The sequence below is a fragment of the Lynx canadensis genome, chromosome A2 (genome assembly GCF_007474595.2).
Source record: "Lynx canadensis isolate LIC74 chromosome A2, mLynCan4.pri.v2, whole genome shotgun sequence".
Taxonomy (NCBI): domain Eukaryota; kingdom Metazoa; phylum Chordata; class Mammalia; order Carnivora; family Felidae; genus Lynx; species Lynx canadensis.
In genome coordinates this window covers 62,758,676-62,778,663 of record NC_044304.2, presented here as the reverse complement: position 1 = coordinate 62,778,663, position 19,988 = coordinate 62,758,676, and the positions used below count along the sequence as shown (strand labels likewise).

The following is a 19,988-nucleotide window of genomic DNA, read 5'->3' as shown; positions in this document are numbered from 1 at the left end:
TAACCAGCATCTTAATACCGAATCGCCCTGGAATTCCTAGGAGGGAAAACCCACTGGATTTGGGGTACTGTTCTTCATGCTGCTGAATTCAGTTTCCCAACATTTTAGTTATGTTTCTTCCTCTGGTAATGACATGGGACTCGTCTGTAGTCACTAAGTTTTGTGTGGTTGTTTTGAATTTGGGGTATCGATGTTGTGTGGAGGTTTTCTTTATTTTGTTGGTCTTAAAATGGTTTAAATAGCTTTGGAAATCATTATTCTGTTTTGGAGAATTTGCTGATAACTCTCTGAGACTGATACATACACACGCATATAGATGTTAATTGCCTCCATTTCTTCTATGCCACCTTCTATTTTATCCGTGGGAATTCATCTGTTGAGATGTTTTCTTCTTCTTCTATTTTTTTAAAATTTTATTTTTACGGGGGGTGCCTGGGTGGCTCAGTCAGTTGAGCGTCCGACTTCAGCTCAGGTCATGATCTCATAGTTCGTGAGTTCGAGCCCCGCGTTGGGCCCTGCGCTGACAGCTCAGAGCCTGGAGCCTGTTCCAGATTCTGTGTCTCCTTCTCTCTCTGCACCTCCTCCACTTGTGCTCTGTCTCACTCTGTCTTTCAAAAATAAATGTAAAAATAAAAAATTTTTTTTAAAAATTAAAATTTATTTTTACGTAATCTCTACACCCAACATGGTGCCCAGACTCATGACCCTGAGATCAAGGGTCGCATGCTCCACTGACTGAGACGACCAGGTGCACCCCCTGATCTCCCACAACCTTTTTTTTTTTTTTAAGATTTTATTTTTGGGCTCCTGGGTGGCTCAGTCAGTTGAGCATCCAACTCTTGATTTCAGCTCAGGTTATGATCTCACCATTCATGGGATCCAGCCCCATGTTGGGCTCTGCACTGACAGCATGGAGCCTGCTTGGGACTCTCTCTCTGTCTCTCTGTCTCTGCCCCTCCCTCCCCCTCAGGATAAATAAATCAACTTAAAAAAATAAATGAAAGAGTTTATTTTTACTGTTGAAGTTTTCTATTTCTGTTGCAGTTAGTTTTTTTAAGTTACATTTTCTTGGGAAAGCATCCACTGAACCCCGGTTGTTGCGTGTATTTGCACGAAGTGAGCCAAGCGGGCGGTAGCGGCTCCTTACGTTTCATCAGTGTTCATGGGTGTCTCCTTCTGCCGCGTCTTGTTTCTGGGTTATGCTTTCTCCTCGTCCTTGACTGGGTCAGGCACAGTTTCATTGGTTTATTTAAAGGACCAGTCTTTGGGGGCGCCTGGGTGGCGCAGTCGGTTAAGCGTCTGACTTCAGCCAGGTCACGATCTCGTGGTCCGTGAGTTCGAGCCCCGCGTCAGGCTCTGGGCTGACGGCTCAGAGCCTGGAGCCTGTTTCCGATTCTGTGTCTCCCTCTCTCTCTGCCCCTCCCCCGTTCATGCTCTGTCTCTCTCTGTCCCAAAAATAAATAAAAACGTTGAGGAAAAAAAAAAAAAAAAAAAAAGGACCAGTCTTTGAATTTCATTAATTACATTCCTCCCCTAAGTTTATTAATTTCTGCTTTTTTTTATAATTTTTTTTTATTGTTTAATTTTGACAAAGAGAGCACATGTTGGGGAGGGACAGAGAGAAAACGAGACAGAGGATCTGAAGCAGGCTCTGTGCTGACAGCAGGGAGCCCAAAGTGGGGCTCGAACCCACAAATGGGGAGATCATGATCTGATTTGAAGTCGGACGCTCTGCTGACTGAGTCACACAAGTGCCCCCAGAAAGATTAAACAAATATATATTTATTTATTTAGAGAGACAGTGGGAGTCGGGGAGGGGCAGAGAGAGAGAGAGGGAGAATCCCAAGCAGGCTCCGAGCCATCAGCACAGAGCCCGATGCAGGGCTCGAACTCATGAACGGTGCGATCATGACCTAAGCTGACAGCAAGAGTCGGATGCTCAACTGACCGAGCCACCCAGGGGCTCCCGTCTTAACTTTTGTAGAGTGTTTTATGTGCTCAGTGGTCTCCCGCCTGCCAGCCAGCTCAGCGCCACCCCCCCACCCCACTTCATAAAAGGGCAGTTGTGTGCCGCGTGTGCTTGTGTGTGCTTGTGATATTCACAACCACTGTATTGTTTTGCCTAGTGGGTGACCAGGGTCTGTCTCCATCCTTGTGAATGTGTACCACAGCAGAACTCCCGGGGCCCAGGGCAAAATGCAAATGCAGAGCCCTTTGTTAATGAAAATTATTAAGACTTTCACCACAGCGGAGCACTAAAACCCACGCAGGGCCCTGTGGAGTGTCCCATGCCCACGACGTGGCCCGCCTGCGGGGTGTCCCGTGCCCACGATGTGGCCCTCCTGAAAGAGAAAGTCGCCTCTGCTGTGTCAGTTCCCAGCATCATCACCGTCGCTGCCCTTCCACGCAGGTTTGATGTTGCACATATTTTTAATGGTTCATCTAGTGGTCATTCTTCCTCCTTTTTCCAGAAGGAGTCTATATGCTCAAGGCAGTTATTCACAGTGAGTTCCGTGGAACTGAAAAGGAGCTTGGCCCCTATTACGTGGACATCGGCCCTGCGACCGTGTCCGTGTCCATGAACTCCAGCAGCATCCACAAGGACGGGCTTCTTGTCCTCACGGACTCCCGCACGGATCAGAAAGGTAAGAGCTGCACCTGGGGTCTGAACCTCCCACCCTCCACTCTGGACGCGGTGAGCCTCTGTGCTGGCCTTGTACGGTGTGGGGCATAGCCATTCCCCATCCAGACACGCGCTCCTGCTTCACCGCGCCTCGCTCAGCAAGCACTGATTGCACAGTACTGTGCTCTGAGGGGTGCATCCAGAGTCCTTGTCTCAGGATTCACAGTCTAGTAAACGCATGGAGGTCTGCGTCTGAAAAACAGGAGCCAGGACACGGAGCTGCGTCCCCAAGGGCACGGCCAGGGCCTGGGAGGTTTCGGGAGGGATCGTGTGCACCTGCAGGGTAAGCAGTCCACGATGGGCCTTGAGGAGTGGGTCTGCCGCGAGGTAACGGGTGCGGGGAGAGCATTTGGAGCTGACAGCGTGGCAGTGAGTCCGCACACAGAGAGGAGGCCCGACGGGTGCTGCAGACGGCTGAATGCTCACAGGGTGCCAGGCGCTCTCCTCCCGCTTCACTCACATCGGGCCCATGGCCGCCAGCGGGGGCTCTCTTGGCACTCAGTGTTGTAAGGGACCCGGCTTGGAGGCCGGTGGAGTGGGAGTGGAGGTTCCCAGCCAAATATCAGCAACACGTGAGAAGAAGAGTCGTGGGCAAGCGTGGGCACCCATCGGAGATACTCAGCCTCAGGGGATGGAATTATGGGTTATGTTTCCCGGAAGCAGGGAAAAGGAGAGGCCAGTGAGGACGTGTCCGGATAATACTCATGGGGTCTTACACACCGACCGCACACTCTCTATACACTTAGCCCTGTGAGTGCCTCTCTGTCCAGGATGTCACAAAACACAGGGAGGAGGCATTTTAGTCTGTGCCCTTGGGGTCTGCACTGGGAGTTGGGATCGGGAGACCTGGCACAGATGGACCACCCGAGTAGTCTCGTGCAGATTTGTACGTCATGGTTCCTCTTCCTGGCTGGTGACTGTGTCCTGGTCAGAACTGAGTTGGAGGTGTGGTCAGTGAGATGCTGTCACTCTTAGACATGAGATATTTATTTTTCAGAAATTCTAAAACAGGCTCAGTCAGTTGAACGTCCGACTTCGGCTCAGGTCATGACCTCACGGTTCATGAGTTTGAGCCCCGTGTCGGGCTCGCTGCTGTCTGTGCAGAGCCTGGCGCCCGTTTCAGATTCTGTGTCTCCTCTCTCTCTGCCCCCACCCTGCTCACGCTCTGCCTCTCAAAAATAAATAAACGTTAAAAAAATATTCTAGAGCATTGATGAAGAACAAAATACCCACTGCGCGTTACCGTTGTTATAAAAGAGGATTTTGTCTCCGTGAAGAGAAGAGCTGCACAGAACACCAGTCCCTGAGAACAAAGACCCGTCTCCTCTCCTCCTGTCCCAGCAGACCAGTGTGCTCAGACGTGACGGTCCTGCTCTGGACCCTGACACCATGTGGGGTGCCTGCTCTCCCGGTACACGCACACACACGTGTGTGCATATATGTGTACGTGTGTGCGCACGTATCATGTGTGTGCAGCCCTTTGCATTGCGTGTCCGAGGGGTGAAAAGCTTGCCCCTGCCTGACCCTGTTAGGAGCCCTTGTGAAGTAAGACACTCCTTGGTGCGCACCGGGGAGGCCCTTTAAAGACGAGGCCATCCAGCAAAGGAATTAACAGTTACTGCCATGCCAGGCAGTTCCTGGGGGAGAAGAGAAAACACAGGATTCCCGCGAAAAACATTCTGTGACAGGGTTCACGTTCCGCAGGCTTGTCTGATTCCAAACCTCGGGCTTCAGAATTTTGAAATCCACTGGGATTCAGAGAGAGAGAGTAAAAAATGGAAACTGGGGACCATCTGTTGCTTGAGACAGAGGAGTGGATTTTTAAGATCGTCGCCACGTTTTCTGTTTTGTGTTTTCCCGCGTAGGCACTGTCGTCACACATCGTTTTCCAACTGGGCCCTCGTGGAACGTGTCCTTCACTTCTCGGACACGAGCGGGCGGCGGCCAGGCATGGAAACCCGTGACTGTTCGGTTCCAGATGCAGCGTATGTTCCCTTTCTGATTCTAGACTTGTCAGAGTCAGGCGGGATCACCGAGGGCCCCGGGCAATGCCAGTGTCCGCAATTAGCTCTGCTGAGATTTTCTTTTGCCCTTGAACTAGCTCTGTGTTTCCCTGTAGTTTGTTGTAGGGCTTTCTAGAAACCACCCACCTCGAGGCTTCAGCCTGAAGGTACGGGGTGGATTATGGTGCAGAATCCTCTGGGAGCCCCTGACCCCGTACCAGACGCTTTCCAGGAGATTTCATAGGGAATCACCCCGTCACTTTAGGACTTTGCTGGCCTTTGCACTGGGGCCGCCTGTGTGTCAGCGGGCTCAGGATCCTGCCTTCCCGCCCGACCGTGTGGGAGGTGAGGAGGCTGGGGTCCCTGGATGGCCCGAAGCATCCGTACCTCCCTCACGTACACAGCCGTCTCTGTCTACACTAACGGAACCGTGTTTGCCACCAACACCGACATCACCTTTCTGGCTGTGACCAAGGAGACGGTCCCCCTGGAGTTCCTGTGGTATTTCGGAGAAGGCCCACCCGTGAGGACAACTTCCAGGAGCGTTAGGAAAAGACTCCGCATCCCCCAGTGGTCAGTCAATGGGCATCACGAGGGGTGGCTGCTGGCAGTGTGGCCGTAGCTCAGTGTACAGATCTCCCCACCACGACCTCGAGCTACATTCACACTTAGTGCCGCTGGTGCGTCCGCGAATGGGACTTCAAATGTACATTTGTTTATTTTTTCATTTTTAAACTTTGATTTCTTTTAAAAATCTTTTTTTTTTTTAACGTTTTATTTACTTTTGAGACAGAGAGAGACAGAGCATGAACGGGGGAGGGGCAGAAAGAGAGGGAGACACAGAATCGGAAGCAGGCTCCGGGCTCTGGGCCATCAGCCCAGAGCCCGACGCGGGGCTCGAACTCACGGACCGCGAGATCGTGACCTGGCTGAAGTCGGACGCTTAACCGACTGCGCCACCCAGGCGCCCCTAAACTTTGATTTCTTTAAGTGTATTTATTTTGAGAGAGAGTGTGAGCAGGAGAGGGGCAGAGACTGAAAGAGAGAGAGAGAGAGAGAGAGAGAGAGAGAGAGAATTCTAAGCAGGCTCTGAGCTGTCAGCACAGAGCCCGATTCAGGGCTGAATCCCATGAGCTGCAAGACCATGACCTGAGCCGAAGTCAGAGGCTTGGACGCTGAACTGACTGGGCCCCCAGGCGCCCCTCAAATGTGAATTTAAAGAAGAGGCTCCTTCCTTCCCGCTTGCACCAGGGACATGTGTGGGGCTTTGGAACCAAACTTTCCTGGGTTCAGATCCCATCTCCCCCACCTGGGTAAATTCCCCCTCCAAGGAGGGGTCCCAGTGCTTGACCCTCCCCCCCCCCAACTCTGGAGGTGACTTACCTAATGACCGAGGGGTGGCCCCCCAGTAAGTGGGAAAGCCCTGTGGAGGACTGTGCCCACCCCCACCTTTCTCGGGCAGTGAGGCGGGGTTCTCTGCCCCTGACCTGTTCCTGTCTCCCCCTGCCCTACCTGCCCCCTCCTCGGTCCCTGCCCCCCCCCCCCAGGTACAGCGTGACGGTGCAGGCTTCCAGCAGGCTGGGCAGGGTGGCCTCGGAGCCCCACCGCATCAGGGCGCAGAGGAGAATCGTCGCCAATCGGCTCGTGTCCCCGTCCTCGGCTCTGCTCAACACCAGCGTGACCTTTGAGTGCAGACTCAACTTCGGCAGCGACGTCGCTTTCCTGTGGGACTTCGGGGACGGCGCCGTGGGCCCAGGGGGCAGCTCTGCCAGCCACAGCTACAGCAGGTGAGGGGCTCAGGCGCAGGCAGAGCCCTGCACACGGAGGCCGGCATGTAAGGGTCTCCTAACCGACCTGCAGCGCATGCCGTTGGCAGATACTGAAGAGTGACATTAAACCCAGCTGCTCCCCGGGAGCTCCCGGTCTGGGGACAGCAGGAGGAAGATGGACGTTCTCAGCCCCAGGAGGCACGGAGAGGGCAGTGGGATGAGGGATGGGGGCCCCGACGCAGGTAGAAAGGGCTCGGACGGGCTCAGTCTCTTCAATCCTGTGTGTTGTGGCCCTTCCAGGGAAGGAGAGTTTACCGTCCAGGTCCTCGCCTTCAACGATGTCAGCACCGCCTCCCTGAGAAAGCAACTTTTCGTCGTGCGTGAGCCCTGCCAGCCACCTCCGGTGAAGAACATGGGGCCGGGGAAGGTGCAGGTAGGGCTGGGCCGGAACAATGGCACTTGGGGCAGTAAAGGGAGGCTCTGTGCAGCCGGCCCTCCATGCCGGACGTGAGGCGGCACTTCTGAGGGCCTCTGAGCGCCCAGAGCCAGGCCCAGGGGTCCTCCTTCCGGGCTGACTGGGCCTTCATTCTCCCCTCTTCCTCTGGTGCTCAGAGCTGGCTCTGAGAAGCTTTCCAGAAATTGCTGGTGCAAAGCACAGAAGTGTTGTCAGGAGAAGGGGATGTTCGGGTACACACGGTGTCAGCCAGCCCTTTCCTGAGCGCCTACTACGGGTTAGGAAAAGTAGGGCCACTTTTTATTCCTTTTGTTCCTTTGAGGCCTCTCGTGTGGAGCGGATTTCCCCTTTCAGGGCAGAAGTGTCCAGTGACACATGGAGTGAAAGCCTGGGACTCGGCTGCATTTGCCCGAATGTGTCCCGTGGTTTTCCGGCATCAGAGGCCGTTGATGGGCTGCTGACCGGGGTCTTGGGTTGGGGACCTCCTACCCCAGATAAGGCAGTGGGGATCGGGGGGTACACAGTCCCTCGGGCAAGGCCCGGGTGGTTCCTGGCCATGTGGGCCCTACGGGACAGTGACGGTCTCTTACAAGTGAGACCCATGCCCCCATGAGGCCAGCATGTGCCTACAAGGTCATCAGTCTGCACGAGCAGTGGGCTCTCTGGGTCGGGGAGATGGACAGAAGGTCGGGGGGACCCCTAACATGGCCATTAGGAGCATGGGTCCCCCTGGAATCAGGGGAGAGGGGTCTGCGCTTAAATCCTGACTCTGCTCTTGGGTTGAGCCACCAAATGGGGTTTTTCCCTGGTTAAACATGGTCGAGTTGACTCCACGACATGTGGCTCAAACTGTGTATTGGCTGTGTGATCTGGGGTTCTCTTCTTTTTTTGTTTTCTAAGTAAGCTCTACACCCAGCGAGGGCTCGAACTCACAACCTTGAGATCATGAGTGGCACATTCTGCTGACTGAGCCAGCCAGGCACCTCCTGGGGTTGTTTTCCACAAAAAAGAGTACTCAAGTTTTTTTCATTTTTAAAATAAAACAACATTGACGAGTCCGTTTTTTCTTCATAGTTTTTTTGTCTCATACACATTTTCTAAGAGTGTAAAGAAAAACAGGAAATCATCTGAAATGCATCAGGAGAATGCCACTGTCACTGGACACACTTAACGTCAAAAGTCACATTCCAATTTTAATAAATACCAGTTTCTTTCTTTTTAAATTTGTTTTAGAGAGAGACAGAGTGTACACACGTGGGGGAGGGGCAGAGAGGGAGAGAGGGAGAGAGAGAATCCCAAGCAGGCCCCTCACTGTCAGTGCAGAGCCTGACGCGGGGCTTGAACTCACGAGCTGTGAGATCATGACCTGGGCTAAGATGAGAAAACAGATGCTTAACCCACTGCGCCACCAGGTACCCCTAATATTTCTTGATTTTTAACGATACTGGGGCACCTGGGGGGCTCAGTGGTTAAGTGTCCGACTTCAGCTCAGGCCTTGATCTCACAGTTCGTGGGTTCGAGCCCCGTGCCCGGCTCTGTGCTGACAGCTTGGAGCTCGGAGCCTGGAGCCTGCTTCGGATTCTGTGCCTCCCTCTCTCTCTGTCCCTCCCCCACTCACACTCTGTCACTGTGTCTCCTCAAAAATAAACATAAAAACGTTTTAAACAATACTAACTTTCATGTATTTTACCCATGTGTTTCTTTTCTATGTGGATATCTTTTTGAAACTATATTTGACTGTTCAGAAGTTTACATTTCTATGGAATCAGATCTAGTCACCTTTTCCGTTTCATATTTTCCCATTAATCTTAAGCTTAGAAGGATTTTTCCTCTCATGGGTATATAAGTATAAATATTCACGTATTCTTTCTTGTTTTTGTATATTGACTCGTGATTTTGTCTGCAGGAAGAATGTGTATTTGTTTCAGTGTTTTGTATTCCAGCTGTAAGGGGCCCACCCTGTGATTATGCAAGAGGGTCACTGGTGCCCAATGTTGAGAGTAAGTTTTGATGCTTCTCTGTGGCGTCAGGCATAATGGACCTTTCAAGACTCTTTTCTCTTTAACCCGCAGGTATGGAGATCTCAGCCCGTGAACCTGGGTGTGACATTCGAGTCTGCGATCCTCTGTGACATCTCCCAAGGCCTCTCCTACACCTGGACCTTCTGGAACTCCGAGGGGGCACGGGTGCCCCTGCCCCCTGCTGTCAGCACTCACGGGCAGACCCTCACCATCCCCGGCTACTTCCTGCAGCCCGGAAACTACACCGCGCTTGCCAAGGTGGGTGACCAGCCAGCGTGCTTTCCACCAGCCTCTGAACAGGACCCTGGCCCCTGTTACCCCAGCCTGCTCTGTCCAAGAAAAAGAGGGCTGTCACAACAGGTGTGGCTGGGATCTCGAGAAGTGCTTGATTCCTTTAACACATTTTATGTCCAAATGAGGACAGAGTAATCGTGAAAATCTCCTTATTTGTTTAGCAAAAGCTTCTTGTGTACCTGCTTTGACCATGTCACCGAGGTAGTCCCGGGATGTTAAAGGTGTATTTGTGTCATCAAGGGGCCCGCTGCCTGAGAAGGGAGGGCATGTTAGTCAGAGAGCAGGGCCACCAGGGCACCCTGATGACCAGGCTGGTGCTGACATTTGCTGCGTTTGGCTGGAAAAATGGTGACAGTAGGTCGTGGTCTCTTCTAGGAGAGTTGGCTTCATGGGGCACAGGATGTGGGAGGCAGCAGCCGGGGCCAAGACCCTGAAGGAGACTAGGGCTCGCGAGGGGGCACAGGCTGGCAGGGCAAGTGGGGAATAGACCTGGTGAGGGGTCTGGGGTCTTCCTGGCAGGTGTAAAGGCTGGACTGGAGACCACCGGTGCCGCCCCAGCTCCACAGGGAGGGGGCTTTGTTCCTTCATCTGGGACATGAGGGCCTGCCCTATGCGTGGGGACCAATGTGGGTCCCTCAGGTCCCTGGAGACACCAGCACACACACTGGGAGCAGTGACATGTGCTTGCATGTCTCAGCAGCATTGCACCGCAATCAGGGTTTCCAGATGCTTCCTTGCCATATCTGTGCTCATTCCACCGTGCCCTGGACCCCTCCCCAAGGGCTGGGTGACGGCCACAGTAGCACCGTTGCAGACGAAGGCCACAGGAAAGGTCAGAGGCAGCGGAGTGGGAACCACACTTTACTTCAGAAGTATTAATTAGGGGAGAGTTGGGAGTAGACTGAAGGATGGGACTTCACTACTGAATACTCTCTGGAACGTTCCATCACTCTGGAGCGCTCTAATGGTGAACTCAGAGGCAACGGGAGGCTGAAATGACGCAGTGGCCATGGGCAGAAAGGCAGAACAGGTGACTGCAAGTGGGTTTACGGCCAGTCACCTACCCTCGTGATTACTGGCACAAGTGAAATGGAAAATGCAAAGGTCAAGACCCGAGGGCATGGAGGACAGTGAGACTGCTCCCCATTTCCCTCAGGAGAGCAGAGTGTCCATTTGGGACACTTTCTGAGCAGTGAGGACAGGAGCAGGAGGGAGGAGCCCCAGCAGGCAGCCCTTGTGTTTTGGGAATGGAACAGATGAAGGAGCCTGAAAACGAGACAAGGTTTGGTATGTCTATAATAAGCATCATAAGGATCTGTTAATTTTTAAATAGTAGAAATGTTTTATTCGTAATACTCCCTGTTTTTAAATGTTTATTTTTGAGAGAGAGAGAGAGAGAGAGAGAGGCAGAGTACAAGTAGGGGAGGGCAGAGAGAGAGGGAGACACAAAATCCAAAGCAGGTTCCAGACTCTGAGCTGTCAGCACAGAGTCTGATATGGGGCTTAACCCCATGAGCCGTGAGATCATGACCTGAGCAAAAGTGGGATGCTTAACTGACTGAGCCACCCAGGTGCCCAGTTATTACTTTATTTTTTTAATGTTTTTTTTGATGTTTGTTTATTTTTGAGAGACAGAGCACAAGCAGGGGAGGGAGCAGAGAGAGAGAGGGAGACACAGAATCTGAAACAGGCTGCAGGCTCTGAGCTGTCAGCACAGAGCCCGACGCGGGGCTTGAACTCATGAACTGAACCATGAGATCATGACCTGAGCCAAAGTCAACTCAACTGACTGAGCCACCCAAGGCACCCCCATTATATTCTTGAAATCACTTGTTCCTGAAGCAGTCTATATTTTTTCTTGGTTTAATGTGGCTTAAAGTCTTTACTGTCCGTCATCACATTGACAATACCAAGCAGGCGTTCCTGTTCTGTGACCAGTCTTGGGGGTCTCCTTGTCACTGAGGTTCTTGGGGAGCGACTGCCAGAAGGGCAGATTTCAGCTGGACAGACGTGGCCCAGAACAGACCCAGTGCGGTCATGGTGTGGACCGTGTGACCAGCCTAATCACCCCGTGTTCCAGCTGGGCATGAATGGGGTGGAGGACAGTTCCCAAGACAGGCAGTCTGGCCCCCTGCCCGAGAGGCCTGGCACGGATGCCCATCTCCCTGTGGTGTGGCTCCGAACCCTGCAGATTACAAGTACCATTGTCGTGGTTAGAAACAGTCATTCACGCAGAGGCTGGTTCATACTGTGTAAGGTCACGAGTCAGTGCTCTGTGACCTGGCAAAAAGAGAAGCGGACAGGGCCGTGTGGCCATAGGTTCCCTCTCCATCCTGCAGCTCTGTGCTAGTGCGTGCCGTTGGATAAGGTGCACAAAGATGGGCATCGAAATGATTGATGAGGCCCAGTGCTGGTAGCTTCATGCATCCAACGCTTGAGAGTCCCTTTTCCCCGAGATCCGGACAGTGGGGTCACAGGTGCCCTCACCTACCCACGTGGGAAGGGTCAAGGTTGCGGTCCACGCCTCGGAGCTCAATGGCTCCACTGGTTGACACACTCACTCATCAGCCGTGTCGTTGGCGTTGAGTGGGCTACGGATGTGTCTTTGTCCAAGTTGTGGCGACCCGACTTGAGAAGATGCTTTTGCTGAGATCCAAGCTCGTGTCATCACTTCGCCTTCGGGGGCCACTCCCTCAGATGTCCAGACCTCCTGCCGTCACTGTCCTGACGGGTTCCCCCACCCTGCACGTCCCCGTCTCTGGACGTTCCTGTTGGCTTCTTGGGCGGGAGGAGCTGGGCAGGCAGATTGGAGTGTAATCAGAGACGGTGGATCGCCCTCAGGCCCGCTCTCGGGAGAACCGCCAGCAGGGACCGTGGGTACGTTTTTGGAGAAAGTCACGGAGGACCCAGCCAGGACCCATGAAAACAGCAGCGGGTGTTAGGCTCTATTTGGTTTCAAAGTTGCATCAAACTTCTAAAAGAACCCTTGTAAATGCCTTCTTCATAAACTGTTCCATATTCCTGAGTTGAAGAGTATTTGTCTCAAAGTTCATTTACTTGCTTCAAGAGCATCGATCACATGGGGGTAGAAAGGTAGTTTGAAGGAAGTCGCCAGTGCTGTCCAAGACCACGGACAGACGGACAGACTCCCTGTCTGTGGAGTAGGTTTGGCATCTGGACTGAGTGGACAGGGCCATGTTACTGACGGTGTTGCTCTGTCCCCAGACCTAGGAGTCCCACCTCCGTGTGCCCTCCAGATGCGGTGAGCGAATGCCCCCATCCTCACCGGCTTCAGCCACTCTGCTTCCACCGGGCACATAGTAGGCTGTTTGCCTGGCGAAGGTGACTGGCTGGGGTTGGAAATAACGGACCCTCTCGGTGCAGCGCTCGGAGCCACTGTTGGAGCCAACGGCACATTTAGATGCCCCAGTTTCCTTCCAGAGTCAGAGGAGCGTCCACTACCCCGGAGGGCGTCCTGCCCAGTCCCCCAGGTGATGCCCCCTTGTTGGCGGTGTTCCAGGTTCAGGTGGAAGGCAGCGTCGTGCACAGCAGCTACCGTGTGGGGGTGGAGGTGCGAGCCCGGGCCCCCGTGAGCGTCATCTCCGAGGGCACGCACCTGTTCATCTCCAGAGCCCCCTCGTTCATCATCGTCCTCAGGGGATCCCAGTCTTATGACCCAGACAGTCCTGGGGCTGTTCTCAGGTGAGCCGGGGGGCTGTGTGACCATCTGGACTGGGCATAGCTTCTCCCCCCTCCCCCCACCCATCGCCTTCTCCAAATCCAGGCCCAGAAACGTTGGGAGAGGTGGCCGTAAATCCTGCCGCGTCATTCTAACAACTTAAGTGCCTCCACTCTTGTTAGTTGAACTGACGTTTCACCCGGGATCGTAACGTAAGGGATTTGGGGAAGGTGTGGAACTAAACACGTGAGCAGCTTTGTAAGTTGGTGTTTTGGAAAATGGAAGTTGAAATACTGCCTCAGTCCGTTCCAGCTGCTGTAACAAACCACCCTGGCCTGCGTCGTCCATAAATCACACGCTTCCTTCTGTCCCCTCTGGGCGCTGGAAGGCCAGGACCGGGGTGCCAGCTGGCTCCGTGTCCAGGGGGGACCTGCTTCCTGGTTCAGAGCTGGCGCCCTCACTGTGTCCTCACAGGGTTGAAGGGGTCCGGGGCTCCCTGGGGACCATGTTATAGGAGCGCCAGTCTTTTCGTGGGCCCCCCCCCCCTTCATGATCTAATCCTCTCCCGAGGCCCCGCTCACACCTCACACAAACAGTCCGTCCTTAGCAAATAAGTTATTTCGTTACTAAAGTTCTTGCTTTGGTGTTCGGGGAGCTTGATCTCGGAGTCTCGCGCGTCCCTTAACGTTAGAGGCCCCGGCTCAGGCCTGGTGCCCTTGACCGTCCACACACCTTCCCTGGTGGCCTCACCCAGTTTCCTGATGTGGACACCGTCCGCACCCTGCTCCCCCTGAGCTGCACCCTCCACGGACACCGTCCGTGCAGCCCCCACCCAGACCACCATTGGACTCCCAGCTGGTTGTGCCCTTGCGCGTCGGGCCCTCTGCGGCCTTCCCGTCTGCTGATGGAAGGCCCTTCCTGTTATCGAGGCCGAAGCCTTCAGCGGCCGCGGCTGCTCTTCTCCCCCTTCGTGGCTGGTCTGTCAGGAAGACTCGCTGGCCCCGTCTGCCGTGAGGGCCGTGTCCGGCTTCCTCCCACGGGGCGTCCTCACCGGTGCCCGGCTGTCCCCTGCCCACCGTCAGGCCCTGCTTCTCAGAGCAGCTGGACGCAGCTCGCAAAGCCCTGCCCCAAAGTCTGCAGCGCTGCCCGAGCACTCCCCGTGCCCCAGGCCTATGGCCACCTGTCCCCCGAGTCCTCTTCCTGCTCTGTGCTCCCCCCCTGCCCTCAGCGCCGGGGCGGTGGGGGTGCCTCCCGCATCTTCCCTCAGCTGACTCCTGGACCGTCCCCACCCCACTTCCTTCCGTCTGCACTCAGACACCACATTCCCGGGGGGCTTCTGAGGGCCCCATCTGAAGCAACGACGGTCCCATCCCGACTCTGTGCCTTGTCCCCGTGACATCAGATATCCGCTCACCGGCTGTCACTGTCAGCAGTCTGTTCCCTCTGGGACGCTCCCTCCAGAAGGGCAGGGCTGCTGTTTGGCATATCCCCTGTGCCTGGCGCCCAGCAGGGCCTCAGTGAGTGTTCGTGAATAACCAGCGTAGACATTTGCTGCGTCCAAGTGTGGGCTTTGGCGGAGGCCAGAGGCAGCCCCTCAACTTGCCGGTGATGTGTACGCACTCTGGACAAAGCACGCAGCTGGCTGCGTACCTCCTGCACTGTGGCCTCAGGAGACAGCGGGGTCTTGGTCACGCTGTACCCTCCCGACAGCCCCACGTGGCACCCAGAAGCAAGAGCTCAGTGTTTGTGTTTGCTGAGACGGGCTGAGTCTCCCCCTGGGAACGGGGATCGTTCCCGCCGAGCCCCGGGGAGGGTCACTCCCACAAGGGCCTGAGCTGGACAGGCTCTGGATACAGGGAGGGTTAGGATGGGTGTCCGGGTCCAGCTTACCTGCAGCCAAGAGAGGGAAGTGACCTTGAAGGGATGAGCAGGAGTGCAGATTTGGGGGTGCTACGGGGGGGGGGTCCCTGAGGCTGCAGGGCCGGCACCTCCCTGGGGGGTGCTGCTTGTCTCCATGTGTCCCTGCCCCCCCCCCCCGCCCCGGGCAGGACCTGCCCCAGGCAGGGGTTGGGGCTGTCTTCCTGACTGTCGCAAGTACAGAGGACTGAGGGTGCCTGGTGCTCATGTCCTGGCCCAGGAAGCCGGGTGGGTACCTGGCAGTACTGCTCCCGCTTTGGACACCCCCACCCTCCCTGCCTCAGAGCGTAAGCGCAACCTCACAGCTCCCTGCCCAGCTGCTCCCCTGGGGCCCCGGGAAAGCCCACTGAGTGACCCCGGGGTGGTCACCTGACAGGCCAGAGCAGGTGCGTTCAGCCCTGCGGTGGTGTCCCGCAGGTATCACTGGAAGTGCACCGCGGCCAGCGCCCCTGGGCACCCCTGCTTCTCCACCTCCTCTCCACGCAGCCTGGACGCCGGGGCTCCCACCCTTTCCTTTCCTGCGGACTCTCTGAACGACAACTATGACCAGTTTCTCGTGACACTGATGGTGTCCAGCGGCGACCGGAACTCTTCAGAGGCACAGGTGTTCCTGTCCCCTCGCCCCAACTCGGCACTCAGGTGCGTCCTGTCCTGTGCTCCCTGCACTGCAGATCCAAGGGGTGCACCCTTCCATGCTCTGCCCTATGGGTGTGGGAGCCACTACATGCAGGAGCCAGGCCCACAGGAGAAAGGGGCTGACCAGGGAGGGCTGGGGGAATCCGCAGTCCTCTGGCCCCAGGGCAGAGCCTTTTGGGCACATGCTGGCACCTGGGGGCTCCAAGCGGGAGGGCTCCTGTGTCTGGGGCCTGAGGCCAAGCCTGGAAGGGGCTAAGGTATCTCAGGGCCTCTGCCCAGGGCCTTCCAGGCGTCGCCAAGCTGGGCCAGATGGGAGCGTGGAGGCGGTGCAGGTGGAAGGAGCAGAGAAATACTATGACCACAGAGGCCAGACTAGCACCTGAGTGAGGGCCTCACTCAGCACCGGCACCATGCAGGCTGGCGTGCCCTGCCGCTGCTTCAGACTTCCCCTGGGGAGCTAGGTCCCGAGGAGCGGGCTGGGGGCAAGCGGGACGTCCGCAAGGACTCAGGCGAGCGGGACTGCTTCCGTACATGGACCCTGCAACGGGTCTAGGCAGTTGCCATCGTCATGTTGAAAACAGGTGTAGTTAGAAGTGTGGGTAGCTGGTTCTGGAAGGCTTCCTGGAGGAGGAAGCAAATTGGCCGTGCCTGGCAGGACCAATGCAAAGGAGAGGAAATGAGCTGTGGTACCAAGGTCAGGCAGACCACCGTGATGGAGCCCCGCCGCCCCCCAGGGGTTCAGGTTTGAAGCCATGAGAAACAAGTCTCAGCAGACGGAGTGGACACTTCTCCAAGGTCCATACAGACCCAGACTGCCTGCATCGGTTTTGAGTCGTGATGTGTGTTAAAGGTGAAGAAATGGGGGTGCCCTGCTGGCTCAGTCAGTGGAGCATGTGACTCTTGATCTCTGGGTCGTGAGTTCAAGCCCCACACTGGGTGTGGAGCCTACTTAAAAAAAAATTTTTTTTAAGTGAAGGAATGCCAGTACAGGGCTACAAGCCTTGGGCCATCATTTAAATAATTATACTAATAAATTAGGCCCTTTTTAAAAAAATACAATGTACCATATAATTCTGCTACTCATAAGATAAAGAATTTATTTGAAGATACTCACCATGTTCTAAAGGTGGATGTCTATCAGTCCTGTCAGGCATTATCTGGGCCCCTGTGGACCCTGTCTTTGCGAGGTCTGGGGCCAGACGGGCCTCCCGCATCTGGCCCGTCCCTACCCAACAGGCATGCGCACGTGGTGCATGGAGAGAGACGTGACCACTTACACGCAGACACACATACGTGCACACATAGGGACAGCCCGGCCTGAGGCCCCTCGAGGAGCCTGCGTGGCCCCGTGTGCTGTGCTCCCTCCACCCGGACCTCCTGTGCTGGGGTGCCGCGGTCTGACACAGGGGGAACACCTGCACCGCACACATGCTCGGGGAGGTTGGGGGGGGGGTCTCTCTACCTTGGCCTGCCGAGGCCCCCGAGTCCCGCAGGACAGAAACCCGTCGAATCAGGCCCGCGGCGGCAAACCCTGACCACCCATACCGCCTAAGGAACTGTGTTCCTCAGGGCATGTGTTGGCGAGTGCTGGTCAGCAAAGGAGCCTGGGGAAGGAATTCGGGGGGCCGCGGGGCTGCAGGCCTGAGAGATTGTGTGGGGCCCAGCAGACTGCAGGGAGCAAGGCTAAGGGCATGGATGCAGTGTCCCCTGGAGGACCCGAGGCCGTGTGAGAATGCAGAATGTCCTCGGCCACTGGGGGCGGAGCCCCAAGGTGAAGAGAACGCTCAGGGGGCGTCCCTCCTGCGGAGAGAGTGGCCAGAGCGCCATCCTGGCTCTGTCCCGAGCTGTGTGACCTGGAGGGATCGCACACCCTCTCAGTGAGCTCAATGTGTTTGCCTCCTGAGATCTGGCCCGCGTGGGTGGAGCTGGGTGAGGGCTCGGCCATCCCAGAGGTGCTCAGTCACGTTGGCCGTGACACAGACACCCTCTTAACGTGGCTGAACGAGACCACAGAAGCACCCAGTCCTTTCCCTAAAACCTCCAACCCGGTCTGCACGTCACAGATTCGTCCACATCTCCTGGGTCAACTTTAGAGACGTCTTTGTTAACTGGAACGAGGAACTTTGTCTTCAGGCTGAATGCGAAGTCTGTGGCCAAGTGTCCGGGCTGTCCTACTCCTGGGACCTCTTCCTGGTCAACGCAACAGAAGGGACTAGTGTGGAAGGTGAGGTCGCTGCCCCTTCGTGTGTTAAGCGGGGCAGGACGCGGGGATTCACAGATCGCTAATGGCGTGCAGACTCTGCCTCCTCTGGGCCGGCATCCCTGGTCCTGCCTGTCGCTGACCGTGTCCCCCAGCCCCTCTCCTTTATGCCCTTAGGGATGCCTTGCCCCCGTCCCTCCCAGGTCCCGCCGTCCTTGGGGCCAGGTCTCGCCCCATCTCTGCTCCCCGTGCCCAGAGGGGCTTCTCCAAGACCTGGCTCTCTTGGGTGGGGAAGGTGGGTCCGGGTGCTGCCAGGATGATGGTGAGGGTACGTGGGATCCCGGGAGAACATGCCCACTCTGGGGTGGGTGGTGGCCTGCGAGTGCCGTGGCCGCTGGGTTTGAACCACGAGGGACATGGGTTCCCACCGGTGGTGTCTGTGATCAGAGAGATGGTGGCGAATGGCAAACAGAAGGGCTTTTATTTCTGAGCTGTGCGTGGCTGTTCCTATGACAGAAGCTTGTGCCAAGCCCTCAGAAACCCACACTTAACTTCTTTTGGATCCGTTTGGTGGGGCCGCACGCAGCTTCCCTACACGGAGCTCGGAGCCCGGCTGCCCTCACAGCTGGAGGGACACGGAGACTCGGGCAATGTGCACTTCTTCCCAGCGGAGCCGTTCCCACGCCCCGAGACAGTTGAGCGTTTCTGAGGCAAAGCCCGTGGGGAACGCACTAGAGGAACCTGGGGCACAGACCCCGGTAGTTGATCTTGCAGCAGAGCCGGGGATTATCCCTTGTCTTTGTTGTCACAGAATCTTGCTGTGTCACGGCGCACTTAAAAGCTGGCCACCGCGACACATCGTCTTTCACGTCTTCAGAAATTTTTCTGTGTTTGGCGTTCATCCTTTCTCGTAAATTATCCTAGCACTTGTTACAACTGTGACCCGAGACGCTGACAGGTGAGCGAGGGTCGGGAGAGAGTCCACGTGGCCGCATTGTCTCGAACACGCATGGACGACCCGTGCCAGGCGGGGCCCCGAGGGGGACACGTGGACAAATTGGTGGCCTGCTTCCATGCGTCTGCTTCTCAGGGGCCGGACGGCCTGCCTCCAGTGAAAACCAGGCTCCGCGAATTTTCTCATACGTGTCCTTTTCAGATTTGCATCGGGTCTGTTACAACAGCACGTGATGTAATCTGTAAACCTTGAACCGCATAGCTTTTCTGCTCCAGATTTCTGACACTGTCCTGTGTTTGTTCAAGTTCCCTTTTGTAGGACGGTGGGACTGCTGGGCTCTGCCGGGCTGGGGGCCGTTTCCAGGCCACCAGAGTCCAGTCCACCGTCCACGGAGCCGAGCTGGCCGGAGTGCCACACAACGGGAGCGCCGTTCTCACAGGAGCCGCCACAGACCCGGGGCCAGCCCGGCCTTTCAGCCGCGGGGAAACCCTCCTCAGGGCCTACGGTCAGCCGACACTGGGTTCCCGCCACGGGTGATGCTGCGGCCCCGGGAGTGACTCCCCAGGACCAGGGCTCTCCAGGACCCAGCTCCCCTGGAGGAAGTTCGCCCTCCCAGGGACTGTCCCCTTCCCCCTCTGGTAAGTGCCACAGTCCCCTCATATTCGGGGCCGGGCCCAGACTCCACTGTCTCCTCCACTGTGGTGGTGACGCGGTAACACCCGCAAGGACAGGATGTGGACTCTAGAAACACACTGGGGCAGCCCACGTGCTGCGTCAGGAGGGTGGGTATTAATTTCAGGAGAGTCTTATGGCTTTAAATGACACGTTACGGTTTTCTCCTCTCGTGTAGATTTTGAAGCCTATTACGGCAATATCCAAGAAGCAGAGCTGTCCAGAGGGAGACAGCCCGCTGACTGTGAGTCCGTGCTTCTCCCTCTTTCTGGGGCTCCTTGGGTCCCTGTGTCCCCTCCTCGGGTCCCTGTGTCCCCTCGGGTCTAACCTCTGAAATCGAGAATTGCCCCCCGCCCCATGGCATCACGACCACCAAGAGCTCCCAGAGACAAAGAAGGAAAAAGCCCCGATTCCTCTGCATGGCGCCGTCTCCCCCAAATCCTTATTTCCAGCTCACCTACTTCTCCTTGGGCTCCCTGCGCTTCCAAAAGCCCCAGGCCCATGGTGGGTACTGCCCCTGTCCCACACCTCAGTCCCCAGAGCGTCATCTGCCAAAAATACCTCCCTTTGCGCCTTCCCCACTTGTCATCTTGGAGTGCTTCCTCCTTTCCGGTCAGCCTCCGTTCCCTTCCTCCGGGACGGTCCCACCTTCTTACCTTGTATCACCCCCGCTCCTGTGACAGCCCAGCAGACTCCTCACTGTGC

The 19,988-nt window shown here is 56.0% G+C and overlaps 1 protein-coding gene across 1 annotated transcript in view; it reads left to right on the top strand.

The window, feature by feature from the left end:
• PKD1L1 (polycystin 1 like 1, transient receptor potential channel interacting) overlaps nucleotides 1-19,988 on the top strand; it is a 117,708-nt gene that overhangs the window by 32,104 nt on the left and 65,616 nt on the right. The window contains 11 exon segments of the mRNA XM_030307634.1: nucleotides 2,472-2,645; nucleotides 4,549-4,668; nucleotides 5,091-5,259; nucleotides 6,234-6,473; nucleotides 6,756-6,888; nucleotides 8,982-9,188; nucleotides 12,745-12,926; nucleotides 15,238-15,459; nucleotides 17,520-17,680; nucleotides 18,917-19,249; nucleotides 19,462-19,527. Coding sequence (XP_030163494.1) covers nucleotides 2,472-2,645; nucleotides 4,549-4,668; nucleotides 5,091-5,259; nucleotides 6,234-6,473; nucleotides 6,756-6,888; nucleotides 8,982-9,188; nucleotides 12,745-12,926; nucleotides 15,238-15,459; nucleotides 17,520-17,680; nucleotides 18,917-19,249; nucleotides 19,462-19,527 — 2,007 coding nt within the window.